This window comes from Ambystoma mexicanum, chromosome 8 (assembly GCF_040938575.1).
Source record: "Ambystoma mexicanum isolate Mex_15411 chromosome 8, UKY_AmexF1_1, whole genome shotgun sequence".
In the NCBI taxonomy this organism is placed as follows: domain Eukaryota; kingdom Metazoa; phylum Chordata; class Amphibia; order Caudata; family Ambystomatidae; genus Ambystoma; species Ambystoma mexicanum.
In genome coordinates this window covers 1,428,960,471-1,428,976,356 of record NC_090929.1, presented here as the reverse complement: position 1 = coordinate 1,428,976,356, position 15,886 = coordinate 1,428,960,471, and the positions used below count along the sequence as shown (strand labels likewise).

General features: G+C 44.3%; 1 protein-coding gene across 4 annotated transcripts in view; it reads left to right on the top strand.

Annotated features, from left to right (window-relative positions):
• Nucleotides 1–15,886, top strand: part of ZDHHC16 (zinc finger DHHC-type palmitoyltransferase 16) — a 434,178-nt gene that overhangs the window by 338,380 nt on the left and 79,912 nt on the right. For all 4 annotated transcript variants that reach the window (XM_069611578.1, XM_069611577.1, XM_069611575.1 and 1 more), the window contains one exon: nt 4,364–4,434. In XM_069611578.1, coding sequence (XP_069467679.1) covers nt 4,364–4,434 — 71 coding nt within the window. The remainder of the gene's footprint in view (nt 1–4,363; nt 4,435–15,886) is intronic.

Sequence of the window (15,886 nt, the reverse complement as noted above, 5' to 3'; positions counted from 1 at the left end):
GTCTCAACAGAATAGTGCACAAGATGCACCACGAACTAGTCACGCTAATCCTGGTAGCACCAATTTGGGCTTGACGGCCACGGTTCTCCCATCTAATGAGAATTTCAGTCTCCCCTGCCAAGAAACTGCCCTGTCCGTACCACATGTTGTCACAGGACCTAGGGAGGACACTACACCCGTGCCCCCAACACTAAATTTAGCAGCTTGGCTCCTGAAGTCATAGAGCTTGGGCATATTCAATTACCTCAAAGATGAATGGACATACTTAAAGTGGCAGGGAAACCTAACACTAGACATTGTTTCTCCAATAAGTGGAAATGTTTTGTCATTTGGTACAACTCTAAAAACGTCAATCCTATTGACTGTTCCCCCAAAGATATAGGTCCTCATTCTGACCCTGCCAGTAGAGCTTCCAGGATACTGGCATTTGGTACTTACCTTTACCGGCACTCGGTCCGCCGGATTATGAGTGCCGGCCAGACAGTGTTCATCCCCATTCATGGAGTGCCATAGGACTCCATGATGGGATTTGCCGACATTACTGCCGCTGGCATTAATGGCGGCTTTTGTTGCCAGTAGGGCGCCTGGCTAACCTCCTGCTTTTAGCTGGAGGTAACCTAGGTGCCCTACTGGCAAACCCATAGTTGGAGGGAGGGGGCGGGGGGGTCCGGTAAAGTGCCAGTATCCACAAATACCATCACTTTTTTACCGGACCGGCCAACTTGGAATGAGGCCCATAGTCCTTTATCTAACAAACTTATTAGACTCCAGACTTGTTTAACTCTCTCAAAGTCCTCATTGCTGCCCTCCCTGCGTATACATCTCAGAGAAAGGTTTTGTGGTTGAAGATTCCCATAATTAAGGCATTCATGGGAGGGGTAAAAAGACTTCACCCGCCTCACTTTTTTCAGATTTCTAAAAAGTTCTCCATGAGGGGCCAAAAGAGTGCTGCCATGACTAGGGTGTCTAACATGTTAAATATAGCTCACAGTCCAAATAATTAGCAGAACTGGCAACCAGCTAGCTGGGGATCGAAGGGACCGCCACAGAAGAGTTTCAGTCCACAATTTGAATAACAAAGATACACCAAGACCTGGAAACTCATGTTAGAGCAGGGAAAAATGCACGTATTCAACACAAATTCTCCAGGTGTCAAAGAAGAATACTACTTGCATCAAGAACAGCAACAAGGTCGCTTTCAGGTGTTGTACCTCAGTAATGTAGGTTCAGTCCAAATACTTGTACAACCTTTTTGGTGTTCTTGATATAAGTAGTATTCCTATTGTTATAAAATGCTATGAAACATGGAGAATTTGTGTAAATTACTGAGGTACAAAAGTGCTCCATGCTCAAATGTGTGGATGTGAGAGTATTTGGAAGTTGGTCTGCCAACCAAAACTTTAATGCTGCCCACTAGTAGTTTTTGGAGTGTTGCACACAGGCTCACAGCCATATAGTATGAATATGACATTTAAGTGGGGATTCCCTTTTCCCATTTAATGCATTTCAAATTGCTCCACACAACAACTTCTTCCTTATTTCCCCAGACCATAAATCTAGTATTCATCAAATTAAATGTAGGTGTATTGGTAATAACGAAATGGTTCTGGCCACTATCTTCTTGTGGTAAAGATTCCAAATCCCCCATCAAGCCCCTAAATTCAGCCTCTAACAAAGCAGTGTACCATAGAGTGATGGAAATATTTGTATAGGTCGGTTGAGCTGGTTTATCAGATAGTGCCCAGCTATTAATGTAATCAAATTCTTGTTCTAATAAATTATGCAGGCAACGACCTTGCGTATCGCACCTAATATCACTTGCTTTAACAGGTGAGATATCTCAAGTTAAATCTTACGCCACATCAAAGCGTTGCACGCGGTTGGGAGGGACATGTTCCCTAATTTGCAATTAAAATCGCAGCCAGTAAGAACAAAACTTGTCTTGGGCATCACTTTGTTATGCCTACTAACATCCTTAGTTAAGATTATTTCTAATTCCTTAAAGGGTTAAGTGGCAGAATTGTAGAAAATAGGTGTTGTAAAAGTTAATCAAAGCAATGTTCCAATTATTACATGTATCTTCAAAAAGTGCCAAGAGATCACTGAAGGGGAAGAAGTCTCTTCTGCCCGACAATCTAAATGAGCTGCTATAAGAGTAGATCAACCGCCTGAGTTGCGACATTGGCTGTTTTTGAATGCTGCTTTAGTAAAGCATGTCAGCCCTTCTAGAGCAACAGGGGCAATGGACCATGTCTCCTGAAGCAGAACAACATCATGTTGTTGAAGGAATAGCATAGCATCATGACAGTCTACTTTAGAGCCTACCCCTTGAATGTTCCAAGAGACAAGCCAACAGACCCGTAAATCTATGTCTCAGACATAGTTGGAATGTCCATTTACAAATGTGCTAGAGACTGGCTTGTGATACACGAAGGCGGCAGTTTCTTGGACGAAACGCAGGGTGCATTATGATTGGGCTATTTCATAGTTATAAGGTAACATTTTTGGCGAGTAAAGGGCGGCAATAACATTTTATTCCTCTTTCTAAAAGAACATATGTTGCAGTGTTTGAAATTCCAAGGCACTAAGCGCTATTTCATGCCTGTGAACACCATCACCTGCACACCGATTTTTAGGCATTTGCAGCATTCTATTTTGCTCTAGGTCCGCATTAAACACATGCGATATGGGAAATTCACGCCTAAGATGCTTCTGCCCACGCATTATTTACAAATCCAGGTTGAGGCATGCAGCAAACAAATAAAATAGGAAAACATGTATTGCTTGACAAATGTAATATTAGGTGTAAATACAATGCATTTTAATTTCCATACACATCTGGAATGGCCTCTTTACAAAGGGAAAACCAGAGAAGCACTGGAAATGTGCGTGGCCACAGACAATTGAGATGTCAAATAAAGTAAAATCTGACTGAACATCTACAACGTTCAACCAAGCAGCTTTTGGTGAAATGAAAATCACTGGGGGAAAAACATAAAGAATTGCTTGCAGGGGTTTGGAAGAATGAAAAAACGAACCTTTTTTGCAGCACCGTGACATTTTTCTTTTCCCCCCTTTGTGTTTTTTTGTTGCAATATCCGTTCTATTATTGTATCCTTGTTCTCCTTTATAAGCTAGCAGCAAAGTGTTTCGTTTAATCCTCTCACTACTGATTTCAGCAATGCCGCTCATGCCCATGGCAGTTTTCAGAAGCTGGCCTGCGCTCATTTGTCTTCATTGCCAATTGATGTCTAAAAAATACACTTTTTGACTTTTAATTTGAAGTGTTTGGGGGGGTCCAGCCTGGCGGTTGGGCATTATTTGAGGCTTATGAAGCTGGTAAAACTATTGTTATAGGTACAATACAGACTTTTTCCACTTTATGCTCATTATTATACCCATAATCGTACAAAGTTCATATTTAACTTAGGCTTTGGACGCCCAGAAGGCATTTGTTCATCTACAATAGCAATTCTAATCAATGATTACTGTCCTATACTCTAGCCCTGTGTTTACTTAAAGTGTAAAGCCTCTGTTTTCCACCCAAGAAAGAGGCACTACATAAGCATCACAAAATGTTTTTTATTTTCACATCTAAACTTGTTGAGAATGCATTTTGTTTCAAAGGACGTATCAAATTAAGTTTAACATAGGTACCTAACTCATTCATATTTTCAGAAGTTGAATTCATTAATTCGTTGGGGTACACAACAATAACATTTTATTAAAGGACTTCCTTAAAAATGTCTTTGGTGGTGCGGGATCGACCACGTAAAAAGCTGCTCCAATATTGTTGTCAAGCTGCAGTGCCTTGTAAATAAAGCAAAGAGCATACCTTTAAATAACAGATACCCAGTTTTCGGAGGGGATGGTGGAAAGGAAAGTCTCTCTCCTTTGCACACTTGATATTCAAAGGTATGTGCATTGCTTGCTTTTCTTGTCCGAGTGCTTTTCTTTTTTTTTTTAATTCTTACATATTCTGTATATTTTTTTTAAGGATACCCAGGGTCATTCAGTTCAGCATCCTGAAACGTGTGCCTCTTACTGTATAAACTGTAGTAACTGTAAAGTAGATGGCTGAGGAATGTGTTGAAGTAAGCCCATATGCTTCATTCAGAATGGAGCAGTGCGTTATCGTTTGGGTTATGTTTCAGCCTAGTAGACACAGTGGGGTTTTTGAAGCTTCCCTTGGAAGCACCAATAGGAAGTCGGTTGGTTACTGGTAAAGATTAATGGAACGGTTTCATGTCCATAGCCTCTTTCGAAGGGCTGGCCGATAAAGCTGCAGTTAAGTGATTGGTAATGAAGGATGCATCCATTTGAAAGAAATCTAATGCCTTGCTCTGTCTATTTATGGCGTCAGGTTTTCCGGAATCCATACAGCTACGGCAGTGTCGCTAACTGGAAGGTTTTCTTAGGAGTGGAGATGAGAAGGTAAGCGGCTCATGATACTCTCTTGAATATATTCCAGACCACATGGCAAGCATCACGTTCCACCTTTGTGTGCACCTGTTCGAACACTCTCTTATGCTTCTCAGCTGCTACAATTTGCATTGTAATGCTCCATTGCTTGCCCACATTTTCTTTGTGAGGCGTAATTTGCCTTGGGTGCACCTGAGTTGTGGGATAATCCCAGGGGCAGTAGTCGTATAGTTCTGAGCAAAGTAAAAACGGCAGTAAACCTGAGCCCGAGAGCAACATTTGGCAGATGCAGCCAAGGGCAGACTGGGTATTGATTATCTCGCCCACAACAGAGATCTTGGATTTAAGCAATATTTGGACCCAATTTCTTCCCCGTTTGAAAGATCTTTGTATTTGCGCTTGGGACTGGCTATCTTTCCATGTTGCTTCTTTTATACGCTCTTGGTTACCTGCCCCAATGTGTGGGATAGCCCAAAAAACAGTGCTGCACTTTTCCCTGATATGTGGCAAGACTTTGGGGTTAAGGCTAGTGTATTTGAAACTGATTTTAAGGATCATTGGGATTCTCACCTCAAACTCCGATATGACATTTTGAGCACAATGTTTGCTTCCTCATGTGGTATTTGCAACTGCTCGATCCAGCCTTAGGGTGTGGCTGCTAAGAAAGAACTTCCTGAATTAGTTATTTTCCTCATTTGGCTCTTGGAGTTTCATTTTTCAAGGCTGCACGCTTAAAACTCCTTGTTTTTTTTAAATGTGCTATCTCCGTGTGGTTTTAACTTTTTTTTTTTATTCTGTTTTTTTTTTTTTTATCAGTCGGCTTCTTTGTATCACATTCTATCCGAATTTGGTGCTTTGTTCCAACTTATGGTTTATACCGAATAAAAGTATTTTGACGGACTGACATTTTCTAAAGCATGCAGATTTCTTTTACCTGAAATATGAGCGGTATCCATGTGCATGTCTCGTAGAAAAGATCTGTACCTCGCCAATCATCTCTATAGCAGATGATAGATAATTCGTCAGTCGTGTTTATCAATTCTATTCTGTTAAAGTAAATGTAAAGTTTCTTACATTGCAGTTATGCCACAATTAACCCTGATTCTTACCACTCCCACATGTGACATGTAATGGAACTAAAGAAAAGCAGTCACATGGGGAAGCCGGGATTAGAATCCTGGTCTCATGGACCAGTGCATGAACAGCTTTTTATTCATAAACACAAAGAGATTGGAAATCTTAGGAAATAATTAGAAGCCTCTCGACAAGAGGCAATTAAACTACAAAATAAGTACTTCCACCACAGTCTCCCTACCCAAGTTCCGTCTGGACACAGACATCAGACAGTAAGGATCCCAAGGTCTGTTTGCAGGACGTCTTGTGGAACAGAGAGGGTTAGTAGAAACCCAAATCCATCCACCTTGAAAAGCCTAGGGGTGGCGCACCCATTGTGGCTGGGCAGAAGCACACACTCCAGTGTTTATCTTTTCTGCTCCTTCTGCTCCTCATTTCATCATGAAGAATACCTGGCAAGGTTGCAGCATCACTCTGAAAGTGACGTTTTGGTACTGCCTCAACAACTTGTGAGTTGTGGCCAGTTGAGGGCAGGGGGAATTCCATGTTAACCTCTTGGTGTGGGCACTGTGGGAGAGGAGTTTAAGGTTGGTGGGAGACAGCAGAGCAGACCTTTGGGATAAACGAGCAGGATTTCTAGCCCGTACTCCTGTTGAATGGCTGACAAGCACCTCACTCTGGAACCAACTTGTGATTCCCTGACCAGTAAAAATCCCAGCAGGCCTCTAAGCACAGCACCTGAGATTGTGGCGTCGCTCAGATTTCCAATCAGCTGTGACGAATCGAGGGATTTCACCCCTATCCAAGGGACTAGGCAACTGAGCCCTCTGAGTTTAGCACCCCCTAGGGTACATTACAAGCGGCCTCACACTGGGGGGTTACCCACACTCCTAAGAGGCCAAGCTAGTGATATGTGTTATCCTCCGTGAGGGATCAGAACCATGAGGCAGACAACTTGGTAAAGGTTTTTCAAAAAATGCCATTTTATTAACTCATAAGGGTTTTGATTTATTTGGATTAATAAAGCCCCCAGCGGCCCTGGGGCATCGTGGAGCTGTTACAGAATATTCACTTAATACAAGATGGCAGATATTACAGAAGCAGTGATACAAAAATTCACCGATAATACATAGGCAGTAATACAGGCTAATGACAGTTGGTGTTCCATGGTTACAGAGGAACAGTGTAGGAGACTGTACATTTTGAAGGTGGTCTAGTTAAATAGCTTTGTTTTAAGCACCTTTCTGAAAACTGTGAGGGATTCTTCTTTTCTTAAGCTAAGTGGAAGCACGTTCCAGGCTTTTGGGGCTAGTAATTCAAAGCTGGTGCCGCCTGCTTTGGCTCTGTTGAATGCTGTGACTGAGAGTATTGGTCACGTTTTGGTCTGTAGGCCAGAGCCTGGTGTATTCTTTCTGCTAGGTAGGCTAGGGCGGTCTGGAGGAGGCATTTGTGTCTGAGCATGAGGGCCTTGAATGTTATGCTTTCTTTGATAGGGAGCCAGTGGGAATCTTTTCTCACCTGGGAGATGTGCTCTCTCCTGGGGATGCTGAGGGTGGCTCTCAGGGCGCTGTTTTGTGCAATTTGCAATCTGTTAATCTTATTTGCGGAAGTGCCTAGGAGTAGGATGTTCCAGTAATCGAGTTTTGCGCCAATTGTGGCTCTAGTGATGTTAAAACAGTTATTTGACGACAAGTGAGGTTTGACTGCATTTATGATTTTTGTTGTAAGTGCAGCTGAAGATGAGATGGCGCGGACCTGCCTGTCCATTGAGAAGGTGGAGTCCAGATATACACCAAGGGTTTTCAATGCAGTAGAGGCTGTGATAAGTGTTCTCAATACTGATGGAATTGTATTTGATGTCTAGTGTTTTTAGGGATTCTTTTGGGCCTACCAGTAGGCTTTCTTTTTTTCCCCATTTAGACAGGGGCCATTGGCTGCCACCCAGGCCTGGTTGCGTGCATGTGCCTTCTGTAGGGTGTTGAGGTCCGTGCATGTGCCTTCTGCAGGGTGTTGAGGTCTTGTTCATAGTTCCCTGTTAGGGGGAGAAGAATTTGTTTGTCGTCGGCATAGTTGGTAAAAGCTATGCCGAATTCTTCTAGGTCGCTGAACAGGGGAAGGGTGAATAGATTGTAGAGAGTGGGGGAGGTACATGATCCTTGTGGCATTCCGCACTCAATGGGGGAAGGGGAGGCCGAGGACTGGTCGGAGAAACCCTCATAGCTCGGCCCTCCAGGAAGGAAGACGTGAGCCGTGTCAGTGAGATGTTTACACAGGATCTTGTGGTCAACCAAATGAAAGGCTGCTGAGAGATCCAAAAGTAGGAGGAGTGAGGATTTGCCTTTGTCCATGGCTCCGAGTAATTGGTTCTAAGGTCCAATAGGGTTGATTCTGTGCCGTGATGTGGGCTAAAGCCAGATTGTCTTTTACCTAGGATGTTGTGTGTTTCAAGGTAAGATTGAATTTGTAAGTAGGCAGCCTTGGCCAAAATTTTGAGCAGGAATGGCACAGTGGTAATTGGACGGTAGTTATTAGGGGACTCCGGGTCGAGGGTGTTTTTTTTTTTTTTTTTTTTTTTTTTTTAGTAATGGCCGAACCCAAGCTTCCTTAATGGCGAGAGGGATGGTGCTGTTGGCGAAGGAGGCATTGATGAAGCTAGTGACAAATGATAAACAACTCACTATCCATAACCTAACGAGGATTTCTCTACCTATCAAAATAACTGAAGGAAATACTCTGACAAAATGAATCTGTCCCTCACACTTGTACATATATCAAACTCATAAAGGTAATCAATGGCAATTCAAATATAACCGTGATAACAGTTATATTCAACTTAAATCTGATAACTGTTTGTCCTTGTAACCTGGGTTATATCCCCTTTCCCAGTTTCAAAGCAGGAATCTTAGTAACCAAGTTTGATCAGAGTTTGTCTTGCTCCAAAAGTCTTTCACTTGGACTTTATCCAACAGTTCAAATAGGCAAGTCTTTTTCTTTCCAGGTACAGACAAAAGTTCAACATAACTTCTCCTTCTCAGGAAACAAAACACTTCCACAATTCTTCTGTATCAACAACAATGCTTGGTCAGGATGTTTCCACCACACTTTTTTTTTTGTTGAAATTTCAATTTTATTGATTTTACATGCTTAAATTACACAATTGTCTTGAGAGCATAAACAGAAAAAGAAACAAAACACGTGAAGAGAAAGAAGTCGCATAAGAACATATTATGAATCAGGGTGATAACAAAGACGTCTCAGAACCCCCCCCCCCTCTTTCTGTATCCAAAACGAAAACAATATAAACTCTCTCGTTTCATATTATAGTCTTTGCAGAGTTTGAGTGGCAACATTAGGCAGGAGTATACATGGTAAACAAATACAGCTCGTCTCATGTACAGGTATCAGAACAGATAAGTTTTCAACGGGATCATACTAGAGCATTATGCACACAGTCTCTCATGTGATATATTTGGCACGGAATTCTGCCCATTGATTTTCAACAGAAGCACCACATCCATGTAGGGCAGCGGTCAGATTCTCCATTCTGAAGATGTTTCGGGCGATGCTCACAGATTCCGCCTTGGTGGGGAGGGTCTGCCTCTTCCAGGTCATCGTAAGGCAGGCTCTTGCGGCCAATAAGAGCCCGAGAATCATCTTGGGGGATTTTAGAATAATAACTTCTTCTTCCTCAATTAGACCGAAGAGGATCAGCAGAGGGTGTTTCTCCCTTTCTTCATCATCTAGGTCCTTAATCCAGCTGAGAACCTCGTCCCAGTAAGCCTGGACCTTATTAAAGCCCCACCACATATGCCAGTAGTCTGCGTTTTGGCTACAACCTCTCCAGCATTGCGGACTGGCTCCCTGATACATTCTGGCAAGTCGGAGTGGGTCGTACTGCCACCTGTAGAGAAGCTTGAGTGCGTGAAGTTTATACTGGCATGATATTGATGATTTGGCCGTCTGCCTACATATGCGCAACCACATCTCTTCAGAGAGGAGTCTACACAGGTCGGTTTCTGGTTTCCCATCTGTTCCGCAGTTTGATTGAGGGGGCTGTGTTGACGGTTATCAAAGCATTGTACATAGCGCTTATCAGGCCCTTAGAGCCTGTGCATGTGTCCAAGATTTTTTCGAATGGCGTGAGATCTCTCTGTAGTTAATCCTTCAATTTCTCCCGTGACATTACTCCCTTCAGTTTTAAGTATTGGAAGACAGAAACGGGCCTATATTGAGTGCTTCCTCGAGTTCTTGTATAGTTATGAAAGTCTTGTTTCTCCATAATTGGCCAGTTCGTTCAAGTCCGGCCTCATACCATGACTGGTAACTCAGCGGTTCTCCACCACACTTTTGTGGGTTTGACACTGCATAACTTTCAACCAGAATACAGTACTTCAATGACTTCTTCATTGTCCACTAACCTTCCAGGAATATCACTAAAAGGTCCCTATCCTGATATACTCACCTGCCTGGACAAAAGCTCCTAACACTACTACAAGTACTCTGTGGTGAGGTTTATTTCAAATCTTTTAAAAAGTCTTTGACTTTCAACAACATCTGAGAAAACATGAGACACATTGGTGCTGTTTGTTCCACTGTTGTACTGGTCATGCAGGTTACTCTTCTCTCCTCTTTGATACTTTCGCTAACGAGGGCTTCTCTTCTGCCGCTCTGGTTTTCCCACTTTTACATTCAACAACTGTTCACAACGTTCCTGTATTACTCTTATAACAATGGTTACACTTAGCTGACTTCAATATGGCCCTCTCTTGTCTTTGGCAATGATGGTTATTGTCTACTGGTTTCAATATTACCCTCTTTTGGCTTTGGAAATAGGTGTTTCTGTTCTGGTTTAATATTGTCTTTCCTCTGTTCTGACAATATTCTTGGTTTGAGTCATAGTAATTGCAACCTTTTCTTTCTTGTCCTTTGTCAATGTTGGTACAACTCAAATATGCTTTTCTTGCATCAGTTTGGTATTCAAAATAAGGGGAAACAACAAGCGGTCGACTACGGAGCATTCCGGGATTACCTAGAAATGGTAAACTCAATAGATTCCTCATACACGCCCGCTTGATCTGCTGCTGCATCCAAGTCTGCTTCTTCTGCTGCTTTCTGCCTGATCAACGTCTTCAGTTATTTTACTGCAGCCTGCTTCCAGCAGTACAGAGTAGCCCCTTTTCGCTCCGAAAGTGCTAAGGTGCTCGCCGGCCACTGAAACACAAGATGCAGTCAGGAGAGTCTCTCTCTCTCTACCACAAAGTCTTCCAAAATAGCACATCATGCTGTGCAACCTCTGCAATTTTGATCTGCTAACACAAATACACATTCAGAACTGGCACCTGCTTCAGACACAGTGGTGGCTATGGCGGCCTCAGTTTTCCACTTCTGGTCCTGCAACTGCGGTCTGCAACAACTTGTGCCTCGCCTTCTCATTCTGATGACCTGCACCTGAGGCGGCCTTGTATATTCCAAAGATACATTCAGGTGTGGGCCATCAGAACCAATAGACTGCACCTTGCAGGTTTGGACTTCTGAGCCCCTCCTCCTCATCCCAGTACTTAGGGCATTGTGGGACTTGAAGTCTCCAATGTTCTGGTTTCTTTTTACATTTAAAGCCTTAGTTTCTATTTTAGGCATTTACTGTGTTTACCGGGTACCTCTTGAGAGAAGATTTTTAAATGAGGTAATGTTTTATTCTTGTCTTCATAACCCAAACCTGAGGGGAAATTATACGTATCCAACACTAAGGAGTCACAGCTGGAATTCTCATATTGGTCATCATGATTTTTATTACTGACAAGGTGAATAGTTTTGCGAAGAGATATCTTACTTTGACAGCAAGCCATTAAATATTCTGGCGACAGGGAAGGTTCTTCCTCTGAAGAGGAATAATACTGCGTCCCTCCCAGCGGAACCCTCATATTCCACAGGGGCCCTTCGCCTGCCAGGTGATCCTCCTGGCTAATAGCACCCCCAGGGTTGGGATCAGGTAGCGGCTGCCTTCCCCTGGCCACCTGGGAGGAGACTTTAGGTAGGGTTTCTGTGAGGATGCTGCAGAATTCACCACACCTCCTTTTTCTCAAGAATACAGTTCAGTTGACATATGTAATGAGTGCTATTTCTACAAAATATTGCAGACCATCACTGCAAAGCCAAAAATACTAATTTTTACCAACCCCATTTCACAGCACATATGTCTTGGGGGATGGGTTAAGTGAATAACAAATGTGGGTGGGCTGCGGGGGTCTCCCCCTGCATATCTATGCAGTAAATGGGGGTAAAAGGAAAAAAAAAACAAATAAACCTTTTGAGCTGCGCAGTAAAGTATTTGATATTGTCACATAGATCCGTAATGAGTTACTGCTTCATATATCCATGGCTGGTATGGTTTCTGACCCTATTCAGGCACCGCGGCTTAGAGAGCAGAGAACCTGTCTTCCTTGGTGGAGTGGTGGATAGAGGCCCACAGAGCCACTAGGTGTGACCTGAGGAGACTAGCTTGCACCCAGTGCGGTGCTTTGACCTGCAGTGGTGGCCACAGAACACTTGGCAAGTCGGTCGCAGCAAGGAACCGAGAGATCCGGCACCAGAGACACAGTGGAGGGAGCCACCGAATGGCGACAAGATGCAGAGCCGCCAACAAGACACCACTTGGAGATGAAGCTCCAGCTGGGCCAAAGGAAACAGAACGAACAATACCTTGCCACCTCCCCAGCAACCTGGACCAGAGCAACAGTGCCTTCAAGTAAAATTTACGCGGCTGCTCAGGAAATTTAGGAATGGGGCAGCAAGGGCAAGGCAGACCCCAAAGTGGGGTGAGAATCGAACCACCCCAGGGGGAGGGAGGAGCACCGTATGACCGCAAGGTGGGGTGCGAACTAGACTGCACCAGGCGGGGTGCGAACCAGACAATCCCAAGACTAGGTGAGATCCAAACAACCCCACGGTGGCATGAAAACCTATTGACCCTTATATGGGGTGAGAACCAATCAGCCCCAAGGCGGGGTGAGAAGCAAACGACCCCAAGATGGGGGTTAAAAACAACCGACCCCAAGCTAGAGTAAGAGTAATTAAAACCTGAGGTGGACCAATGAGACAACACCCATATTGGGGTATGAAGTGAGCCCCGAGGGTTAGAGGGAACAGGACTTTGAAATCCCAGCAATCCCACAGGTATCAGATGTGCAGGACTGGTACAAAGTGTCTGACAAATCCAAAGACAGACAGAGGGACGAAAAGAAACTAACTTAAAGAATATTCACAATCCAAGGTGGAATAGGTGAAAGAGACATTCTTGTGCCTGGTTACTTGAACTGAGGAACGTGGTCAGGAACCGCATCTTGAGAAAGAGACTAATACTGGGTCATAAACCAACCACCAGTCACCCATTGGGCAAGAGTCCTAACTTTGTTAGCTTCTGTTCTGTTTTAGTGTTAGTGACAGAAATCTGGGCTTTATGAGGATTTCTGGATGACGGATGGAGATTATGCTGTAGGACACCCTGATGGTGACCCTTTAGAGTTCTTTATTTTCTCCAGGATAGGGCCAATACCGACGGGAACATATATGTTGTTTGAATAAAGAGACATGTTATCTAAAATGTCACCTTGTCCATCTCCTGATTCTGACTTACCACACAACACACTTGCAAAGGCGAAACAGGCATCTGCGGTCCTCAAATCTCAAACCTACCGATCCCTGACCCAAAGGTTTTTGCCTCCCATGAACTTCAGCATGTAGCTTATGGTAGTGAGTGGAGCTTGCAGAGTGCCCATCTGCCAATTTTGCAGAGCAAGCCTTATTTTGATGTACATGGGGTACAATGGAGCGATTGAGAGATTGACAGTGAAAATGGGAGATAATGAAATGGCACCTGTTTGTAAGAGGCCAGTAGTAGAGGTGCAGGAGGGCTCCCAAGTGTCTCCGACAAAACAATAAGAAAGCAGATCTGTACACAAGAAACCTGCATTTCCGACATGTACGCATCAGCACCACAGATTTAGCATCTCCCTCTGACGATCTGAGCCCCACCCTCTTTCTCTTACAGAGCCACATGCAGCAACGCCACTAAATGTGGCACAAGGGCGCTGTACAAGACCACTTACATTACATTTATCATATAATCCAATAAACAACCTCAGTTAGCTAAGGTAAAGACGCAATTTATTTCCATACAGCTGTGAAGAAATTGACAAGAGAAACTGGCTTAGTATCATGTCTCAAAAACAAGGCCCTCTGAATACAGAAACCTCAGGAGTTTTATAAGGTTTTATACAATGAGCCTTATACAGCAGAGTCAGTATGATGGAGCATCATATGACCTTTGAGGGCATGGCTTTACAGCACCATTCCAGATCTGTGCAGTTTCAATCGATTTAACCATGTGATACAAACCACTGCCTCTAGCAGATCTTTCAATTAAATTGAGTTTTTATGTTGCGCTTCATGCCAAAGTCCAGCCGCTAAGTGCGGGACCTGATATCGAGCCCATGCTATGAAATGATAAATAAGTCATTTATAACGTACCTGTACACAAGTGTTTCTAGGCAAGACAAGGAAGGGGAGACAAAGGGAGGACAAACCAAACAATTTTACTAGGCTTTGTGTTATTCAGATTGTGCAAGGAGAAATTAAAGAATAAGTAACCAGAGGGAGGGAACGGGAGAGTGCAATAAGCATAGCTCAAGTAAGTGCCGCGGGGTGGCTGGTTCAAAGTAAGTGCAAGGAGGTAGGGGATTGTAGGGTTACAGATACAGCCCCTAGTGCGCAGTAGGCCCCGAGGCAGTGCATGGGGCTAGCTAGAGGGCCCAAGGAGGGCAGCCAGAGTGAAAGAGGGAAAGCTGGAGCAGGGGTTCCAATGAGAAGGCTCTCAGTCTTACTGGCGTTCAGGCAGAGATTGTTAGAGGCACACCATTCCTGAATTGCGGATAGACAATCAGGAATGAGCAAGAGAGGAGAGGAGCCTGAAGGAGAGCAGGGTGTCATCCGCATAACACTGAAAATTGGGAGAGAAGGTAGAGATGAGATGGGCCAGAGGTGCCAGGGTGAGAGGTTAGAGCCCTGGGGTGGGGGCACCACATGTGGAGGGAGAGTTGCTGGAGAGAAAGGACCCCAGTTGGACCTGGGAGGGTCGATCGTAGAGGAAGGAAGTCAACCTGGCTAGGACATCAAGAGTGTTAGTGATAGAGAGATGCAGGTTATAGAGGGCTGTGTCGGAGTGTTAGTCAGCCGCAGGCATAAGAGAAGGCGAGAAAGTAGCGGCGAAAGCCTCCACTGACACACGCTTCATGGGCCAGATTGCAGAGAAGGTGGGTGGCAGTGCTGAGGTCGGCTTCACCAGGGGGACAGAAAGTGTCAAGTGGGAAAAGCGAAGAAAGTGATCAGTCCAGGAGAGAAGAGTGGTGAGAGAGTTGGAGAGGGGAATGTCAGAGGGGATGAGAACATCCAGGGTGTGCCCCGCGGAGTGAGTCGCACCCGAGGATGGAATAGAAAGAGATAGTCAGAGATTGTGAAAGCATCCAGATAGATTTTGAGGTCTCCAAGGAGGAGAAGTTGAGAGGTAGAGGCAAGGAGAGATCGGCCCATTCAGAGAGGAAGAAGGCAACCTGGCCAGGTGGCTTGTAGATGATGACCACAGTAAGAGAGAGGCCAGGAGAGATAGGGAGCTTGCAGAACAAGCATTCAAAGGAGGAGTAGGCCTGTGTAGGATGTTGCTGAGTGACATGCACGTTGCTATCCTCTCGACCACACATAATAAGGCCTGAGCATGTACCTAGTGCCCATGCGTCCCTAATTCCAGTTCTTGGGCGACTAAGCACGCTTTCATGTGACAATGTGGGGTATGTAGCTGGGCGTACCTGTGCCCTGAGCAGAAGCTTACATTGTTACTGCGTAGCCTAATGTGCATGCCAACCAATGACATCTTCACCTTATCCCTTCCCTAAACATTGCTGCAGTCACTGCATCACTGCCCAATAATGGCTGTGGATCTGCTCTATATCTGATTCATGCATATCCTCATATCAGTCATAAAATGCTATCTGCTACAAAAAGTTCATTATATAACACAAGAAGGAAGGTTACTATGATCTGCATGGACCAGGAAATATATGGTACCTCCTGCGGTACAAGGACTAGTGGTCCTCTGTTATAAAATCCAGGAATATTCTAAAAGCAAGGTCCTGAGTGGCCCCCCTTAGGGTTTAAGCATACAAAGTCACTCATTGTTTCTTCGAGAGTCCAGTCCTTCAAATCCCTTTTTGTGGTTCGGTGCCTTGGCTGCGTCGCCAAGGGGAACTGATTGTGGTTCTTGTGCTCCTCATCCTGCGATCTGGAATTATCTGGGGCATTATTCTCCCTCCCTAATTTGGGGGTCTTGTGGTAGTTCGCA